Source organism: Polypterus senegalus, chromosome 9 (assembly GCF_016835505.1).
Source record: "Polypterus senegalus isolate Bchr_013 chromosome 9, ASM1683550v1, whole genome shotgun sequence".
NCBI classification, from domain to species: Eukaryota; Metazoa; Chordata; class Cladistia; order Polypteriformes; family Polypteridae; genus Polypterus; species Polypterus senegalus.
The window spans coordinates 146,815,012-146,835,910 of record NC_053162.1 but is presented as its reverse complement, the minus strand read 5'-3'; the positions used below and the strand labels follow the sequence as shown (position 1 = coordinate 146,835,910).

The 20,899-nt window shown below is 39.8% G+C and overlaps 2 protein-coding genes across 2 annotated transcripts; both read right to left on the bottom strand.

Moving 5' to 3' along the window:
- Positions 1 to 270: 270 nt before the first annotated feature.
- Positions 271 to 3,377, bottom strand: LOC120535881. The gene has a single exon (XM_039764030.1). It carries the CDS (start codon positions 3,347 to 3,349, stop codon positions 1,979 to 1,981), a length of 1,371 nt encoding a protein of 456 aa, XP_039619964.1. The 5' UTR covers positions 3,350 to 3,377; the 3' UTR covers positions 271 to 1,978.
- A 188-nt stretch (positions 3,378 to 3,565) lies between these two features.
- LOC120534920 lies at positions 3,566 to 6,524 on the bottom strand. Its single transcript, XM_039762425.1, is given in 4 exon segments — positions 3,566 to 3,808; positions 3,811 to 4,385; positions 4,388 to 5,275; positions 5,456 to 6,524. Coding segments are annotated over 4 exon segments (2,775 nt in total).
- Between the last annotated feature and the right edge of the window lie 14,375 nt (positions 6,525 to 20,899).

Genomic DNA, 20,899 nt, shown 5'->3' with positions numbered 1-20,899 from the left:
TCACAATGTAAACAGCTCCTCAAGAATGCTTGTAACGTCGTGGGGTGTGGTGTCGGTCTAGCTCCTGCTTTACCCGTCTAATACGCAAATGTAAGTAAATATTGGTAATGGTAAAAATGAAAATAATAATAATTAACAGCACAAGTGGATGAACAAGTACATTTACCATAGTATTACTTGATGGTGACCACTTAGTGAAAAAGTCCCACCAGTGATGTGTAGATATTTCTTCAATTTCTTCTGCAGAGGTAATTACTTTTGTTTCATCTGTTTTCAATCTTACTAGTAGGTCCCTTGCTTTATGTAACGTTACATTAAAAAGATGTTCATATTGTTTAGCATGCTCTAAAATCGCTTTATATTTAGGTAGTTCTATTTCGTAGGCAAAATGTAAATCCAGAGATGGGTTAGCTTCTGCTTCCCAATGTATATTCTCCCATGTAGTTAACATGTAGGTTCTTCCATAATAGTCATCTCGTATATTACTCACATTGGTGCGACAGGATACCCTGGGCCCTCGTAGTAGGTACCATCACTCCAAGTGATGTTATTTACTGTCACTGCACATGCAGAAGTGGTATCAGTTTGAAACACTTCAGTGGAGTTTACTGCTATTTGGCGCCAATAACAGTCCCCAGCTAAAGGATGCAAACAGGGGTGTGGCAATGTACCCACCCTTTGACATACGAACCCTTCTTGCCAGTTATAACAAAAGGCAGGTTCAACAGTATTATTATTTAAGTCTATCCAGTGTCTATCTACTATGGGTGTCCACCATGTTCCTCCTAGTAACACAGGTAAAACATGAAACGGACACCAAACATTGTCTTCTTCAACAGTGGTTGCTACCTGAAATACAGCTTGGCATATTGATGCCTCGCACATGAAGGACTTAGGCTGCAACCACCAGTCTGCTGGTAATTTTAATTCTTTTTTCCAATGTTGGGGGTTTTTTAAGCCCCAATCTGTCTTAAAATTTAAATACTGCTGTATGGCAATAATCTGTTTTAAATAGCAAGCTGATTCTTCATCTATGGCCCATTGACTTTGTAAACCAGTCCATAAGGACTCATTTAACCACCCATGGTGGGCCTTCCATACTAGCAACTCCTGTATATGCCTGTCTGCCAACTCAGGCCCCCAATGAGCCAAAGTTTGCAAACTATTGGCTTGTTTCACACCAATAGATGATATTTTGTGATATATTGCTGCTATATCAGCAGTATTAAGAGATCCTAAACCTAAACCTCCTATACCTAATCCAGTTCCTATAGCTCCCCACATGTCTCGTTTTGGCCTTCGTTTTATTTCTACCTTATGAGGAGGCCATAGGATTGTATATTTCTACAATTATATGTTGCACCTGTACTGCGTGGTAATATGTGTTCTTTTCTTGGAAACTCGTGACGTTTTATATCAAACCCACTAACATTAATGTTAAGTGCTACAGTAATTATTTTATGAGCTATCCTAGCTTTTTTACAACCCTTCATTTGTCTCAGTAATGTTGCATCAAATGGATAACCATTCCCTCTCCTAGTCTTGTGAATTTCCCATAACATTACTGGTACCTTTACATTTGTTGTTGCTTCCTGTTTAAACACATATAATATTACATCATTTTCAGGTGTTGCTATTGCAGTCATTTGTTGCCCCCCTTCAATAGTCCAACATGATAGTCCATTGGAATCCGGTTTACAGTTCATCATAGCCAGCCAGACAGATGCGTTATTATGCACAGTCACAGTTATTTCAGTGTCTTCATAGGTCCTCACAGGTAAAGGTAACAGGTCAGGATATTCCAGTTTCATGTGAAATGGAGGCGTAGATGTCTTGTCTCGTAGCTGCCAGGTACAGTTCTTGGTAAGGGTGAAATTCAAGGTTACATGCCTTTCCATTTCTGGCGTAGCAGCAGCCCAAATGACTTTGTTATAGGGGGTGCATCGGCTCCATCCGGTCCAGAAACCATCTATCCCGATTATTCCACACGTGAGGATAATCTGTGTAAGGGAAAGCAGAGGGGCGACTGAGAGCCCGTTAAAAGAACCATTCTAGTGTCTCCTGGTCCTGCAGTTATTATTTCTCCTGCCCTTGGCTTTTGCCCTGGGGTTAAAACCCATACCTTCCCTCCAATTTCTCCTTTAAACTGCGCAATACTGACTGAAACAGGTGTGACTTTGTCTATGTGCAATTTACATATGGCCTGTCCTTCAGCTATGTGTATGTCTTTACTGCCTTGATTTTCTAAAGCTAAATACCATTCATTTACACAGATCTCTAATGTCCCTGTTAAACATTCATCTGTTACAAGCATTTCAATGTTTATTCTCACCTCCCATTCCTTTGGCCACTGACCTGTTATACCCAAGCTGAGTTTGTCTGAGGAATTTAATTTGAGTGTAAGTGATTTAGGTGCCCTAACCAATAACCCGGTGGGAGTTAATTCGTTGTTTGCCAGTGGACTAGTTGTTGTCAGGCGGAGGGCACACACAGGTGGCTCTCCTCCGACATTTTGATGTCTCATAAAAGGTGTGGACCCAGCCAACGGACGATTATTGAGATTAAATAAGGCTTGCTTTAATACTTTAGTCCAGCCTTTAAGATGATTATGCCCAGTAAGTTTTTTAACTTGTTCTTTCAACAGGCCATTCATTCTCTCAATAAGTCCTGCAGCCTGTGGGTGATACGGGATATGCAGGGTCCATTGAATGCCAGCTCCTTGAGCCCACTCTTGTACGTCTCTTCCAGCAAAGTGGCTTCCCTGATCACTTTGGATTTCTTCAGGCACTCCATATGCTTGGATTAACTGGCTCAGTCCATTCAGTGTAGCTTTCTGGTCAGCTCTTGTTGATGGATAAGCTTGTAACAGTCCAGAATAGGTATCTACTGCAGTTAAAGCATATAATAGTCTATTTTCTCGTGGCAGTGGCCCAATGTAATCCACCTGCCAAATTTGTCCTGGTCCCATTCCTCTCTTCAGCTTACCAGTTGCCTTCTTCTGTAGGGGCCAGTGTTTTACTTCTGTACATGTGGAGCAATTGTTCACTATTTGTTTAACAATATCAATAGTGACTGGAATACATCGCTGATGACACCATTGATATGTTTTCTCTGTTCCCATGTGTCCTGATGTTTCATGAGCCCACCTTGCTAATGAAATTAAGGAAGGCTCGATTACGTTTACGTCAGCATAAGTGCACAGGTCTTCACTTGCTACCAAGGCTTTTTCCAGGTTAAGTTCTCGAACAGCAGCTATTAGATCAGCTTGTTGGTTATAAAGCCTTTCAGGAGAGATCAGAGGGGCATGGGCATCCACATGACCAATGAGAGTTTCCCCTCTTGTGCCCATTGTCCAAAGCTGCTCCCACAGTTCTGTGCCACCCACAGTTCTCTCCCATGAATAGTCCAAGCAGTCTTTTCCACATGGTGATCCACACCGTTAGTCCCTGAAAAACTGCCCAGCTGTCAGTATAAACAACAACAGGGAAGCTTTGATTTTCTGTTAATGCCATAGCGACAGCAATAAGTTCAGCCCATTGGCTTGATTTCCCTTCCCCCTGTTGCTTCAGGATGGTCTCAGTGTGAGGTTGATAAGCCACTGCTCTCCAAAGCCTTTTACCTCCGTCCATAGTTGCTGACCGTCTGTGAACCAGCTGTTCTCCTGTTGCGCTGGTGTCAAATGACTGTATGCTGGGGCTTCTTTAAAGGGCGACTCTATTACAGGCACAACAGGTGGTATGTCCTCTGGATCCTCATAAATCACAGCTCCGGCCATAGCGCCCTGCAAGGCACTCGTGTCTTTGCCTGCAAATGAGCTCTGGCTTGTAAATACCATTTCCACTTGCATAAAGTCTGATTTTGGGCAGCGCCTGCTCTCGCTCCCAGGCCATTATCTCTCACCCACCCGGCAATGGGCAAGTGAGTGCGTAGCGTTACCGGAGCAGGACCTGTCTGTCTTTCAGTGTGTAAAAGAGCCCAGTATGCTGTTAGAAGCTGTTTTTCAAGTGGTGTATATTTAGTCTGTGAGCCTGTCAGTTGTCGACTCCAGAAGCCGATGGGCACACGTTTTTGATTATGTTTTTGCCAAAGGCTCCACGTGGCAATATTATTCTGTTCTGTGGCTTCCAGTTCAAAAGGCAAATTAGCTTGTAAAGGCCCCAGTCCTTGGTGTTGGACTAAAGCTTCTCTAGCTGCCTCAAAAGCAGCTTGTTGTTTTTCTGTCCATTCAAACTGTGCCTTTTTCTTGACAACATCATGTATAGGTCTTAAAATTAGTCCCAAATGTGGCACAAATGCTCTCCAAAAGCCCATTAATCCCACAAAGGATTGAGCTTCTTTTTTGTTAGTTGGTGCCTTTAATTTCTGCAAAGAGTCTATTACTTTTGGGGCACTCGTTTTTCTGGTCCAAACCACATCATACCCAGGAATTTAACTTCTCTGGCGGGTCCTTGGATTTTGTCTTTATTGATAGCCCAGCCTCTGTTCTCCATGTGGGATATTAAAACTGACAATGCCTTTGTTACTGATGCTTCATCCCCAGTTAACATTATATCGTCCACATAATGGAAACATCGTACCTTTTCCAAATCTGAGCAGGTAGACAGATCTCTTGCTACAAGTCCATGGCACAAAGTAGGGCTGTGTAGGTATCCCTGTGGCAGTACTTGAAAGGTGTACTGTCTGTCCTTCCATGTAAATGCAAACTGATCTTGACTGTGGGTTGCAATTGGAATAGAGAAAAATGCATTAGCCAGGTCTATGACAGCATGCCACTCTCCTGCATTAGCCATGATGTCTTCTATGATGGTCACAATATCAGGAACTGCAGCAGTCAATTGCGGTGCTTTAGCATTTAGACCTCTGTAATCGATTGTCATTCTCCATGAACCGTCCGGTTTTCTGACTGGCCACACTGGAGAATTGAAAGGGCTAACTGCAGGTCGAATAATTCCTACCCGCAATAACTCTTCCACTGTTTCTCCTATTTCTTGCAATCCTCCTGGCAAACGATACTGTTTTAAATTTACAGGTGTGTCAGGGACTGGAATTTCTAAAGGGGTCCATTTTGCCTTTCCTCTTACTATTGCTTTTACTATTCTACACATGACATTACGAATCCCAAAAGAAAATGTTCCCCGTTTTGTTTGGAATGCCTTTCCTGTAAGAATATCTATCCCCAGTATATATTCAGGCAATTCTGAGACAAGCACCTTAGCCTTAAAAGAGGGTGACTTTCCTATTGCTAAGTGTACTGTGATTAGTTTCGCCTGGATATCTGCGCCTCGTATCCGTTTACATTAACAATTGTTCCGGAATAGTTCTGTGGATTCCCGTGAATTAAAGTAACTTCTGCCCCCGTATCCATAAGTGCCATAACCTGATGTGGTTTTTCCGTTTACCCCAGTAAATAGTTAGCGGACGTCGGGCGCCGGTCTCCTGCATGAATGAGCCGTACCTCCCCGCCTGCAGGAGACCTGCCGTCTCCTCAATATGTCGGACGCGTGTACGCCACTCATTCGAAAGTTAAAAAGCGTTTGGTTTATGTTCGAGTATTTTGTTTCCTCCTCACTAGGCGGTGCGGTTGGAGGGATCCTGCCTTCGTCTTTTTTAGACTTTCGCATAGCTTGCCATTTCTGAAAAATTTCCCCTGTTGGTTTACCATCGATTTCTATTTTCTTTATTCCTGCTTCTATCAGATCACGCACCATTTTTGAACGGCTTACTCTTTGTATTGTATGCCCTGCTATAGCTCTAACTGGTTTTTGCCCAGCCGATACCGTTGCTCCCAATTCATCTAACTGGCCCAATAATGCGGCCACATCCCATACTGTCTGTTGATTAACTCCGGCGAGCATAGATAATAGAGCCCCTTTTAAATGATGCGGTGCATTTTTTATTAAACGGTTTCGCATGCCAGCAGTGAAGGCTTCATTATCTGGGCCAGTAAACGCACCTCCTGGTGCAACTTTATAAATAGCTGCCTGCACACCCATTTCTCGCAGCTGCTGAATTGCTTCAGAAGCTGTACGCCACGATCTATCAATATCTTCCGCGTCTCTCGCGTCTGGATATGCGTGTTTCACGGCATTTACAACCCATTCTACTATTGATACAACCGCTTGATGCTGTCCCCCTCGTAAAACATTTCTTAACTTCGGATTCGTGGTTATAGAGCCTAAATGTTTGATCTCTGTATCTGTCAATTGACAACTATCACCCCCTTCATCCCACATACGTAAAATCCACTGCATTAAGTTCTCGCCTGGCTTCTGTCTATATTGTTTGCCGAGGTCTAGAAACTCTGATTGTGTAAAATCGCGTACGGTTCGTGTTACCCTGTGCTGTCCACCAGGGTGCCCTTTTGCTTTATTTTGCACGACCGGTCTCGCGTCTATAATTGAACGAGTGTCATTATTATCCTTTAGCGCTTCTCCGTCCCCTTCATCATCTTCCCAGATGTCGTCATCACTATCCGAGTTATATATATTGCCATCCCACGTTTCTGGATTCCAATCGCCTTGCATTATGGCTCGTACTTTAAAAGAGGAAACGGGGTGTGTTTTGCCTTTTACGGCGCTTAGCCTGCACTAAACGGACAGCTAGTGTAGTACATTTAGCTTCCCACTCGTTCGCCCGAGACGTTGCATTTTCCATGCATTCTCGAGTTATCAGTTGTTTGTCTTGTAAGTTTTCTATTTCTTGTCTAAGTTCTCCGCATTCGATGATCACCTCCTGCAGTTTATGATCCAACTCACGTACTGCAGTTAATAAAATCCAGCCGATCTCACCAGCTGCCTGCTGTTCCTTTTTTCCCCGTCGCTCCAGCCTGAGCGCTGTTACCGCCTGTTGGACATTCGAAGGAGTCACTGCTCCCTCTAACTCAGGCCATGCAATTGGGGATGTATAATTATTAAATAACTCAGCCACGGGTGTCCAAGACTGTGCGCGCGACCACCCAGGAAGGCTAAGCCCGCCCCTTCCGCTATTAATCAAAGCGTATGTTTTAGATTGATTCGGCATCATAAAATTATGATTTATGAATATTAATATTGGTTATTAAATATCGCTACAATCCTGCTCGCAGCGCCATTTATGTTTCCGATGGGAGTGTTAGCTCCGTGGAAATATGTTCTTTTATATTGCGGGGTTTTAATAACCCTTTAATTAAATATGTATAATAACGGCGATATCCCTCTTTTCGGCGATAGGCGGCGACAAAGTCACAGAAAAGACAGAATATACTTAGCTTGTTTAATGCGGCTTACGTTGCTATAGATCAGGAAAGACCAGACACATTGCATTATGACCCACGGAGACTTGGTCATGTAGAAATGGCTTTGTTGCTGTCACAACGGAGGCGGTTATTGGAGTCAATGGTGCTTCCACTCCCTCAGGTCTTCTTAGCTTGGACTGTTTCCAGCGTTCCTTATATTGTATTCCCATGACCAAAGCCTCCTGGTCTCATGCCAAACAAGGTAGACAAACTGAGCTAAGAATCAGACCATCAGATCATATAACACTAGGCCTTTTAGGGTGACCACAGCTGTTCCTGTCTGTCTCATGCTTTGGCCAGCGCAGCACTTCTGAAAGGTGACACCCTGTGCTAAAGCTGGCTCAGCTCTGCATGGCATGTTACACAGAAAAAATGAATGAAAAATACATTGAAAGAAATGAATAACAGGTACAGTGACACAATTATTAATATTATAACAACCTTAGTATAACAACAGTGTAATAGTAAACTAAATGTAAAATAATTGAATAACACTGAGACAAACACTCAGGCTCCCTTCTCAGCTGCTTGCTCGCTCTCAGCTGCACGCGAGCCTGTGCTCGCTCGCTCGCTCTCTCTCTCTCTATCTTGCGCGCTCTCTCACTCGCTCTCTCTCTCTCCTGCACCGGCTTTCTCCTTCTGCTTCCTGCCTTCTCCTGCAACCTCCCGTTCTTTCCTGTTCTCTTCTTTTTCCCTATAGCCGACTTGTGCTTTTATTTATGAAGAGGCGTGGTAGTTGTGGCAATCAGCAGCTCCTGGGAACAATTACGGATGTGGACCGCTTCTCACCTGTGCACTTAGGTGAGAAATGCCCTCATCACGAACTCCTCAGGAACCGCTTCAGCCACACACCACCACGCCCCCTCTCAAAGCCGCAAGTGCGGTGGTTATTTATTAAAACTGGCCTTTTTGACGGGAGCTGTGGACCCCCTATACCAAAGGAGGAAGCTGGATTGAGGTGAGGTTACAGTTTTAAGGGAGAGTCCCTCTGCATGATGCACCGAGAACAATTTACAGTACAGGGAGAGACTGAACACATGCAGAAATCAGCGGCGTGTACAAACCGGAAGAGAAGTTATCTTCCCTCAGTCATCTGAGTGTGCGGTCATGAACAGATGCAAAAGTTTGGCGAACTTTTTTGTCATAACCCGATTTGTACGTGTTCAGAGGCGTTCCACTGTACTGTGTTTATAATAATGCATTGGAGGGAAGGTATGCTGAATATAAAAATATATCATTTATTTTGCATTCATTATTTTTTTAAGTTCTTAACAAACACAGGGTATTTCAACTAAATATTTCATAACTCTAAGTTACCTCACTGAGGCATATTAGCGAAGTGGTTAGTGCTGTTGCCTAGCAGACAAATACAGAATCCTGGCCTGGCTCCATTTACTTCTGAATTTGCTTTTTCTCCCTTGTCATCCTGAGTTTTTCTCAAGGTAAGTAACTTTTTCTTCCAAACTTACATGTGTATTAATTGTTGACTCTAAATTCATTTGGTGTTATTGAGTGTGGGTGCCACAGAGAAGATAAGGCAGATTCTTAAAAAAAATATGTTAGAATAAACATAGTTTAAAGTTTAGCAGGGTTCATTAACCAGTAAAATCAAAATCGATCTGTTCTAAAGCCCAAGCACATACCAAAAATCAAAATTAAAATAAAACAAAACTTAAAAGCATAAACAGAAAGTCATATAAACATCAATAACATAACTGGATGACCCAGGCAGATGAGGACACACCACAAAGCAAGGGGTAGGTGTATAAAAGTGACAAGTGCTTTTATTTCAAACAAACCAAAACCACAGTATTCAAAAGTGCAGTGCAAAATCTTCCAATAAATAAATAATCCATAAAAACAGGGGAGCTGTGGAGGTTAAAAGCCAAATGACTAAATAGAAAATTCTTAAAACTGACGCTAAAAGTAACAGTGCAGGAAACTTTCCCTTAAGGTATGGGCCCTAGTGCAGTCCATTAAATCTGCCATCCCCTCAGCTTCTCCTTCTGGACCTTGCAGCTGTAGAGACACCTACTCAACAGTCTCAGCCTTCCTTCTTATGCAGTCAACAGGTCTGGGTCCCTGCTGCTTCAATGGCCCCACAGTAGGGCTCCCAATCTGGATGTAGGTTAGAGTACTTCCCTCCCACGGACAAAGGAAAGGCACACTCTGTAATTCTGTTACTGACACCCGCTGGCTTCCTGGACTTACACAGAGCCATACTCCTTCTGGTTGCTCCAGCTCTCTTAAGTCACTAAACTGGAGCAAATCGTCACTGCACCCTGAAGCATCGGCTGCATGTGGTCCTCAAGGGACTCTCCTCTTCTTGGCTATCTGGTTCCTCACTCCTGCACCGGCTCTTCCCTGCTTCCTGCCTGCTTTACTCCCTACTTTAACCTTTTTTTCCTTCATTTATGTTTTATTCTCCTCCTTTTTGAAGAGCCACCTCTTTCTTATTTTAATCCGTGGGCACAGTGTCTGAATTGTACACTGTAGGAAGCCAATGAAGCAATTAAGACAGACTGCATCCTCACGTACAGGTGTGTCACGCCACAGTTACTCCACCAACTCCCTGCATCTGCGTGAGCATGCACACCCATGGAGAACTAGCTGGCCAATAAATTATTCAGTTATTAAAAATGGACACATTTTTCTGAGCCACAGACCCACTATAGCACAGGGGGCACTTGTTAAGAAACAAAATAGTGTTGAAGGAAGATGTATATTAACTTGAATAAAGACTTAAATGAAAACATATATTAAAATAAGATTACTGAAGTTGAAACCACAACAAAGAAAAAAAAATTTGGAAAAAAGTAGCTAAATCGTAATAGGGCATGGGCATGAATCTAATAATAATAATAAGAAGAAGAAGAAGTAGAATACATTTTATTTAATAAGTGTCTTTCTTAGCACTCAAGGTCACCTTACAATGAATTAAACAACAGTAATAAAGATAAAAACAAATAGGACAATAAAATTAAACAGCAATAAAGGTACAGAAGTAGTAACGAACATCAAAGGTAACTGGCCGTAACAGTGATAAACTCATAATTGGTATGCCAGCTGGAAAAAATATGTTTTGAAGGCAGTTTTAAATTTTGTTATTGAGTCCGGCTGACAGATATGAGAGGGAAGAGAATTCCAGAGTTGATGGGAGAATGCTCGAGCCCCCATAGAACAGAGTTTGATGTGTGGTACAGAAAGTAAAGCAGCAGATGAGGATCTGAGGGAGTGAAAGGGGGTGCAAATCTGTAGGAGATCAGTAAGGTAAGGAGGAGCAAGATTGTGGAGACCTTTAACTGTTAAGAGCAGTATTTTGTGTTGTATTCAGTAGTAAATATGGAGCCAGTGAAGTTGGGAGAGAATAGATGTAATATGTTGAGTGGATTTAGAACAAGTAATTACCCTAGCAGCAGAATTTTGTATAAGTTGTAAGCGATGGATAATTTTTTTAGGGATGCCAAATAGAATAGCATTACAGTAATCTATACGTGAAGTGAGTAGGGCATTAACCAATACTTCAGTACTGTGTTGTGTAAGAACAGGACAAAGTCTAGTAATGTTTCAGAGATGGAAGAAGGCAGTCTGAGAAACATTATTCATTTGGGAGAAAATGAGAGGGTACTTGTCTAGAATAAGGCCCAAGCTCTTTTTTGTGATAGTGTTGTTAGTTAAAATGGAAGAATGGTTAACCTTTACGAGTGTAGATTTAGAGCCAATGAGGAGGATTTCAGTTTTATTGTTATTTAATTGAAGAAAATTGTGAATCATACATGACGTTATGTCTTGGAGACATGCCATAAGAGTATTTGGAGGGAAAACAAAAATGGATTAAGTAGACAGATAAAGCTGTGAGTCATCAGCATAACAATGAAATTTAACACCATGGTGTCGAAAGATATTACCTATTGGGAAGATGTAGATGAGAAAAAGAAGCATCCCCATAACACAGCCCTGTGGAACTTCCTGTGTAACGAATGCATTCCCTGACCTAAAGCTCCTTGCCTGAACAAACTGTCTCCTGTCAGTGAGGTGGAAAGAAAACCATTGATGGACAAAGCCACAGACTCTAAAACTAGCTAGAAGTTTCAAAAGTATTGTAAGAGCCATTTTCCTAGTTCTATAAAATGTATGAATATTTATTAGATGATAATGCATAAAATATGGGAGGTTCCTATAACCCCCGTGAATAGAATTGAGTTGGTATTTTCCTGTCATTTCTTAACAGTTTTTGAGTAAACAATGTTCTCCAGTTAGTGATTAGCCTCACGTGAGCGTGCCTAGGTGCATGTCTATGTGCCAACGGCCTACGGGCCTTTTGAGTGTGAAGTAACTTGTAAAATAAAAGAATGTTGAACTGTATGTTTAAGACATACAGAAGAAGAAATAAATAACCTTTAAGTACAGAAATAACCAAAGCTTCTTAAGAAAAGCTAAGTTTATAGAAGATACATCTTTTCTTTTTTTGCCTTATTTCTATGTGTGTAACTATTTTTCCTTTTATTCTTGCATGGATTATTTGCCTTTAACTTTCACTAAATATTTTTAAAAAGAACTTTTGGACTGAGAGATTTCTTTGACACGCGTCTTACCCGTGCCTGACTTCGCCTTATGCAATGGCGGCTACAAGTATCTTATGCAATTTGTTGTCAAATGCTGAGCAATGATCAAGACTTGATAAGAGTCCCATGTCAACTGCCCAGTTTCTGTGCAGTGTTTAGGAGGAGAGCCAGATTGAAACTGTTTAAAAAGGTTATTTTTTTTAAAGTTGGGAGGCAACTATCTTTTTGAAAATTTTGAATATGAATAGAACATTTGACATAGGCTGATAATTATTATGGATATTAGGGTATAAGTCAGGTTCCTTCAGAATTGCAGTAATAGAGGCTGTCTTTAATGAGATGGGGACCATGCTAGTAGTAAGGGAAGAGTTAATTACAATAGTTATGGGGGAGTATGTGATGAACTGGACTTAACAAAGCTTGTAGATATGGATCCAATTGGCAAGTGGAAGAATTAGATTTTGTTATAAGCTCCAAGATATCATTTTGAGTTGGTAAACTGAACTCTGAAAATAAGATGATCGGGAAGGGAATATGGGTGACAGTTTACAGTATGTCACTTTCTACATAGACAGAAGAAGCAAGTTGCTGGTGGATTTTTTCAATTTTTGTGTTGAAGAAATCCAAAAAAAGTACAGCAGTGCTTAACAATGAGGTCATGGTGAACAACATTTTCTGGTGTTGTAATTAGTCTATTCATTGTTGAAAAAAGAGCTCTAGAATTTTTCCATCCTGTATTAATAATGTTGGTGTTGTATTCAGTTTTGGCAGCAGAGAGAGCATCTATGTATTGTAACAGATGATCTGAATACATTTCCTTATGTACAAGAAGATCTGTCTTCTTATCTAGATGATCCAACCATCGGCCCATGACCTTGAGCTGACGGAGTTCAGGTGTGAACCAGGGAGCAGTGTGTTTTTAAGGGAGCCAGTGTATCGAAGGCAGAAGATAGAGCAGCATTGTAATGGTCTACTAGTTCTGATGGTGTGGTAGTAGAAGAAGCAGGCTGTAATTACAATAAACTGATAAGGCTCTCTGGGTTTACATGCTTTATTTTACGAAATTAAATCACACGCTGAACCTTTAATTTAAGGTGAAATCATGAAAATGATATCACATATACATCTCAGTATTTTAGTTATTCAGAGAACTGTAATATCACAAATGTAATGAATTCTGTGTCCAGTTGTAGGAAGAGAGCCGGTTTAAGAAGCAAGTAGTGGTTCACACACATAGAGCACATAGAAGATCAAATACAAAACAAAGCATTTAACGTGCTACTTTAATTACGATGTGATTTGAGAAACTGGTTAATTAAACGATTTTAAGATGAAGTTTATGATGTTCTACTTTAATGACAAAATAAACTACGTGATTAAAGTGGAAATGTTGAGATTGAAGTTGACATTTCATGCTTTTTCCCCACTGTGTGCCTTTTTTTTCTCTGTACCCTAATAAGCTTTCATATGACACTCAGACAGTGGGCTACAACTCACCTTTTCACGGCAACTTTAATATGTGACTTCTTTTTGATTTCCGACACTGTGCGATTTTGTGAACGTGAGCTTTCAAGTTTCTCCAACACGCTATGTCACTTGATAAGCTTCCTTTTGTTGATTATACCACGGTTTATTTGAACAAATAGTATGTTTTTCATTTACCTCCACTTGGTATTCGCTGAAATTCTTATATTTTCCCCCATATTTTTCCCATTGTCTTTTCACAGAAGGCTGCGCTTAAAGGCGATTTATATTGATTTGCATATTCAAAGAGGCGTAATTCTGGGAGGAGTTGGGGCGTTACATAAAGTGTGCACGAGCGTTACTTTTCATGCTGATCGGGATTTATGTAGCGGAAGAACGTGGAAGTTGGAGTATGCACAGATTCCTGCATCTGGATTTTTCTGTGCGTAAGCACATTTCGGCTTTTGTGCTTACGCCATGTTATAGTGCGAGTTCTACGCACGCCGTTATACATGAGGCCCCTGGTTGCTGCCCAGTCTCCCATAAGTTATAAACTGTCCATCTTAGTGTCTATAATAAAATCACCAATCAGCAAAGCTTTGTTAGAGATAGATCAAGTGTTAAATAGTCCAAACTTCAGAGGAATGACCACATTCATAAATGCGTGGAGGATAGTGTTTTTCAGAAAAAAATAAATGAATAGACCCACCGCTACAGCTAAGACAAAAACGACAAGATCCTCGGTGAATGTACTTTGGACACTGGATAATGCCACAGTGCAGCAGGAGATCAGCAGGCAGTTCATGATTTGTCTGAAGTTGATAAAATTCATCTGGTGAATATTTTAGTTTTGTAGAAGTAACCGCATATGATAGCAGAGTAGACAGAATAATCCATGACAACCATTTGAAGTTTATCATAGTAGATTTCCAAAAATCACCCAAGCAAATTTCAGATACAATGCAAAACCATGTACTCCTTGTGTACCTATTTGGCCCAATTAAAATAACATGTTAGCCAGTATAATTTCACCACTGGTATTTCCACAAGTACTCAGCAATAGGCAAGATGTGGTTTCCACCCCTATTCATCAAACTTGATACTAGAGCAGAGAATCAGCGAGAAGTTTTACACTTACCCACACAGATTCCAGCCAGCCCAGAACAGTTCTATGAGGGCTCATTCTAAGCCTGAAAGAAGCAAGGGGCAGGAATGTTTGATATCAATTTTTAATCCAATGTGAAGGCAAAGGCAGATCTGATGCAAAAGGCAAAGAATGAGTAAAAAAGACAAGTAGCAAAAATAACACAAACAGAGCACCAGCTATCACTGGTCATCCGGTCTACCCTGTGATGAACTGTGGACTGATGAATCTACCCTGTGATGAATTTTCTAGAGCAGTTTATTGTGTTTTTTCTAATGTTTTAAAGATAGGGTCCCTACAACGTGAAAATTAAAAATGGAAGTAAGTGGATTAAATATATAGTTGATCAAATTGGTGAAACTGATTCATTGTTAGTTTTTGATTATTTTTAGCAGCATACACAACAGTGACTGCGTGCTGCCTTCTAATTCTTGTAGCTAGCGCTTCTTCGTTTTTTCTTTAATAGTCAGATTATCCCTCCTTATTCACCAAATATAACCCTTATTTTCCTTTCCTTGATAGCTTTTTAGAAAAAAACCATCACATATTTTTAAACCTCATTTTTGTTACAGAAGGTTGACCTATTTTTATTTATTGTTAGGATTCAGAGTAATGTTAAGTGAACCCAAAAAAGACCCTGCAAACAGCAAAAGGACATCTTGACAGCCAAAGCGAAGATTAAGAGCTGTTATTTAATTCCTGACAAGTCCAGTGCTTTGCTATCCATTATGTATTAGATATTTGTATATCCACCTTAATAAAAGTACAAGTTTCTGTGTGTGTCTGTATATCTGTGTGTCCATCTGATTGCTTTGTCTCTGTTATTTGCTGTTTGGCATCAGATTCGTAAAAGCTGTGGTAATGTATATGATGTGCCATCTGCTGGAATGAAAAATCCAGTGCATTTTATTATATGACATGCATTACAATATACATTTAATTAGGTAGTGCACTGCAAATGTTAAAGCTGAATGCGTCCAGCAGATAGTAACTGCCAGATGAACAGAAATCAGTTTATCCAACTCAATAATAGGATGAGCATCTGTGTGTGTCTGTGTGTTTGTCTGTTCGTTAGGTTGTTGTGTTTCTGTTATATGCCATTTGGTATGAAATTCATCAAAGCAGTGCTAAAGTTTGTGATGTGTTACCTGTTTGGATGAAACATATAATACATTTTATTACTACGTCCATCTAAAAATACATTTCAAAGGTTTGTATACTGCAAACTTAGATTTCAACTCATCTTAGGTGGGTAGCACAGGTAGTCAGTCTATAAAAAGAATGCATTCTAAGCTCGAATAGATTACAATTTCCACAGTAATGGAAAGGTCAAAGAGCATGCTTATTGACTAAGTAAAAAGAGATGAAACCTTGCCTTATATTTTGTAGTTTGAAAGTCTGGACAGAGGAATTTGTTATAAAGTGCCACCACATGCAACAGATTAGGAGGCATTAGTATTGCATCTGCCTTTCAGAATATCAGGTATTAAAAATGTTCAGTATTGTTTTTCTTTTCAGTTGGCTGGTGCCCTTTATTATTCATCAGGCTGCATGATGCAATAAAATTCTTTTTTGTATGCCTTCAGTATGTACGGTAAATTATTCTGCCTTGTTCTTGTAGACGCTGGATTTGTCTTCATGTAAAAAAAAAATCACAGACAGTGGTACTTAATATAACCATTTCCCAATGAGCTAGGCAGAACAACCTCTGTCATAAAGTGATAAGCAATGGATTTTTACTGGACTCAGCAGCATGAAAAGAGCTTTTAATTACTGGTCATCATTTCTGTATGCAGATAACAGGAGTTTTATTGCAAATAACATCCATTTTGCGTATGTTTCTGGGTATGGCTCAGTGCTTCTCATCAGTGGCTGTCAATCATACCTCTGTTACTAGCAAATTTGCCAGAATAGCTAAAGGTCAAAGTCTGAGAAATCACATCAGTAAATGAAACTATGAGTTAAACAGATAAATGAATTGAAATGATCCATCTATGTATCAGTCTGTTTTCAATTTATTTCAATTTATTTCAGTCCACTTCATTTGTGTAGTAAGTACTTCCATTTACAAGCTCAAACCACCAAACCACTGCACACATTTACAAATGAAATAGTTAAAATAAAACAAAAAAATTATATGCATTAAGTCATAAAGACAACATGCTGAACTCATTAATACCCCCCTCCAGTTTTTCATCAACACTGAAAAATATTAATATATTAAGAAAAATATTAATATATTAAGGTAGGAATATTGAAGCAAAGGCCAGCTGATAAATTATGTCAGTAAAAAAAAATCATGGGGCATTCCATCATGGACATACTGTATTTTAGCATTCTTAGAAGCATTTTTAAATATTTACAGTTAGTATCTTAGCCTGTGAAATTATTATTAATTTTATGTTTATTCTGATAATGTCATTTTGCGTTTCTTTTTTGTATAATTGCTGCCATTTTGTGACTGTCTTTGCATGGTCGCAGCCAAATTATTGACAATTGCTATACCAGTGGCTAACCATGTGACAGAGATGTCACATTACACACTGTGTCATCATCTCCACCTATATAAAAGATGGTGGCACAGCAGGATCAGTATCTAAGATTTAGAACAAATTTAAAATTCCAATAGAGAGAAAAAAATTGAGAGAAATCTTCACTTCTTTTTGTCATGGACCTCTGCTTGTTATTTTTGGTTTGAACAGGCTTTTACTTTGTTTTTGAAATCTGAATTTGGAATAACATTTTGAATCTTGTCCCTGGTGTTTTTTGGCATTTGTGAACTCATGCTTATCCTATTACAATGATTTTCTCTTCAATTCCTAGTTCATCTTCTAGTCACTTTTTTAAAATAACATCTATTGTTTATGACCTTTTTCAAGGTAAATACTTAAGATGATCTCTCAACAGTTCTAAAGTCCTTCAATTTGAATCTCAAAAGGGTTAAATGGAGGTGGCTTTTGGAATTAAAATATTACTGTGAGAAACAGACTCTCACATTCTGCATTTATTTGGGATTGAAGTTGCTTCTACTGTGGGCTTGATGATAAAATTTCTTTTTGTGATTGTTCTATATAGAAAAAATCTAGACAAACCAAAAATTACCACATGTCTGGCCAGTGTAAGTTAGCAATAATTAACCTTCTTAGCTTTAGGCCCAAGCATCACTCGAGCTGTAAAAACATTGCTAAAGGAGTTAGTCCTAAGTGTTACTCAGGCAATAGTATATATTATTCTCGTGTAAGACCCGAGGTTTACACAGGCTGTAAAAGTGCCAACAGCATTAGTTCTGAGCATTACTCAGGCAATGGTATAGGCATGTCTTGCATAAGCGACAGGCCCTAACATTACCCAGGGAACGTTGTAGATGAGTCTTCCTCTAGTCTTATAATGGCATTTTGTAAGAAACGCCTCTCATCAGCAGTGATAACGAAGTGAATCTGTCTTCAGTTAGTGAAATTGAAATGGTCATTGAAATCAAAAGTGCTTCTGGGAATCCAAAAGTGACACTTATGTCACTCACACATGTGTATTGTGCTGTTCATATTATTATTATTATTCATTATTATTATTATTATTATTTGTATAACTTTCTACAGTTCTGACTTTTTTCTTTTAGTGTTCTGCATGTTTTACAGTAGAAAGATGAGATTTAATAAAAATGTAAGTTTCAAGCCAAAAAAATGCAAAGTTTTTTACATGTTTTTTCGAGAAAAAATGTAATGCCAAAGAGGCTACGAAAATAATTAGTAGACCTTCATTTTATGGTGGATTGCATTACAAAATGTGATGTGTTCCAGTGTGGGGAAGTACTGGTGTCCTACTTCAAGATTCTTGAAAGAAACAGTTCATTCAACCCAGCAAGCTCACCAATACTATTCACCTAGTATCCCCAAAATAACACTGAGTTGAGATTTTAAGATCTCTAAAGTCTACTCTCTTCCCCAATTCTTAGCCATTTATTCCACATCTATGGTCATCTGTATGAAAAACAACTCAAAGATTTGTGTGACATCTGCCCTTTTCAACTTTTCAGCTCTGTCTCTATGTCCTTGTTGAAGAATTTATTTTAAAGTAACAGATGAGTTCCATTGTACTATTTACCTTTGTAATTTCAAACAATTTAATCATGTCAAATGCTTATCTCAATTTGCATAAATCGATAAGCAAATGGACTTCAAACCTCATATGTCATACCTCTCAGTCCTGAAAACAACTTAGTCACTCTTCTCTGGACTTTCTCTACTTTTTCTTTTATTGTTTAATGGAAACTGATCTATACATAGTACCAGAGATGAGGCCTCACTGGTGAGCTATTTTTGCTTAAGCATAATCTCCTTGTACTGCAGACATTGTGAAATATTAGCTAAGAACCCATTTGCCTTCTTGATCACTTCTGTATGATGTCTGTATTAATGTTGAACCTACAATTGTAGCTAAATAACCCTAGCCTATAATATTATGCACATTTCTGCACAGCTGCACGTCAATTCGGTTATTTACACTAATGGAATTTGTAAGGAATTTTATCAGTTTTTTAAACTATTTGAGATGAGAGATGATATTCATATTTGAAAACAGCAAAAAGTATAAAATGAAATTCTGTGTAACTTCTGAATGACAATAGATCACTGGAATTTAAGTATTTAGAATAAGTCAAATGTTTTCACACAATAAGGTATCCATAACAGGGTTATTCTTCTAAGCAATCTCTTTCAACTGTATACTGTATATTGAGACATTCTATTTAAAATAAAGTGCAAAAGTTAGATAATATTAACTTCTTCATTAAATAATCAGCTAGGTATATAATTTTTGTACCAACCCAGCCACTAGGGGTGCAAAAACCAGTGTGTTTCTTTGTGCTCGTCCCAAGCCAGGATAAATGGGGAGGGTTATGTCAGGAAGGGCATCTGGTGTAAAAGTTTGCTGGATCAACATGCGGACAACAATACAGATTTCCATAGTAGATTGGTTGAGTCCTGGGTTAACAATAACCACCGCCACCATTACTGTTAGCCAATGAGGTGCTGGCGGAAATTGGGCTACTGTTGGCTGAAGAAGGAGAAGAAGAGGGGCAAGACGTGTCCAGAGGAAAGAGGAGAGGAGGAAGGTAAAGAGAGTGAAAATGAGAGTGAACTTTGAATGATGGCAGTATGACTGGTAAGGGGAGAGAGTTAGCCAATATGATGGAGAGAAGGAAGGTTGATATATTGTGCATGCAAGAGACTAAATGAAAGGGAAGTAAGGGCCAGGTGGATCGGAGGTGGATCATAGTGGATTTTGCAAAAAGGATGGGCATGGCTGTGGTAAATATGTATTTTAAAAATAGGGAGGAACATAAGGTGATGTACAAGAGTGGTGGAAGATGCACACAGGTAGATTATATCCTATGCAGAAGAGTGAATCTGAAGGAGATTAAAGACTGCAAAGTGGTGGCAGCGGAAAGTGTAGTTAGACAGCATAGGATGGTGGTATGTTGGATGACATTGAAGATCAGGAAGAGGAAGAGAGTGAGGGCAGAGCCAAGGATCAAACGGTGGAAGTTGAAAAAGAAAGACTGCAAGGTTGAGTTTAGGGAGGAGGTAAGACAGGCACTGGGTGGCAATGAAGAGTTACCAAACAGCTGGTCAACTACAGGAGAAGTAGTAAGGGTGACAATAAGAAGGGTGCTTGGCGTGACATCTGGACAGAGGTAGGAGTAAAAGGAAACCTGGTGGTGGAATGGGGAAGTACATGAAATGCAGAAAGTAGACAAGAGTGAAAGGAGATAAGGCGCAAGGTGAAGAGAGAGGTGGTGAAAAGGCATATATGAGTTGTATGAGAGGTTAGACACTAAGGAGGGAGGAAAGGACCTTTACCGAATTGGCTAGACAGAGGGACCGAGCTGGGAAATATGTGCAGAAGGTTACGGTCATAAAGGAAAAAGATGGAAACATACTCACAAGCGAGGGGGGTGTGTTGAGAAGATGGAAAGAGTACTTCGAGAGGCTGATGAATGAAGAGAATGAGAGAGAGAGAAGGTTGGATGATGTGGAGATAGTGAATCAGGAAGTAAGGACAGCTATGAAGAGGATGAAGAATGGAAAGGCCACTGATCCAGATGACATAGCTGTGGAAACATGGAGGTGTTTAGGAGAGATGGCAGTGGAGTTTTTAACCAGATTGTTTAATGTAATCTTGTAAAGTGAGAGGATTCCTGAGGAGTGGCAAAGAAGTATACTGGTACCAATTTTTAAGAATAAGGGGGATGTGCAGAGCTGTAGTAACTACAGGGGGATAAAATTGAGGAACCACAGAATGAAGTTATGGGAAAGAGTAGTGGGAGCTAGGTTAAGAAGGAAGGTGATGATTAGTGAGCAGCAGTATTGTTTCTTGCCAAGAAAGAGCACCGGAGATGCAATGTTTGCTCTGAGGGTGTTGATGGAGAAGTATAGAGAAGGCCAAAACGAGTTG

Coding starts and splice junctions, on each gene's coding strand:
- LOC120535881 (XM_039764030.1), bottom strand. CDS start 3,349: ATGGGCACAAGAGGGGAAACTCTCATTGGTCATGTGGATGCCCATGCC.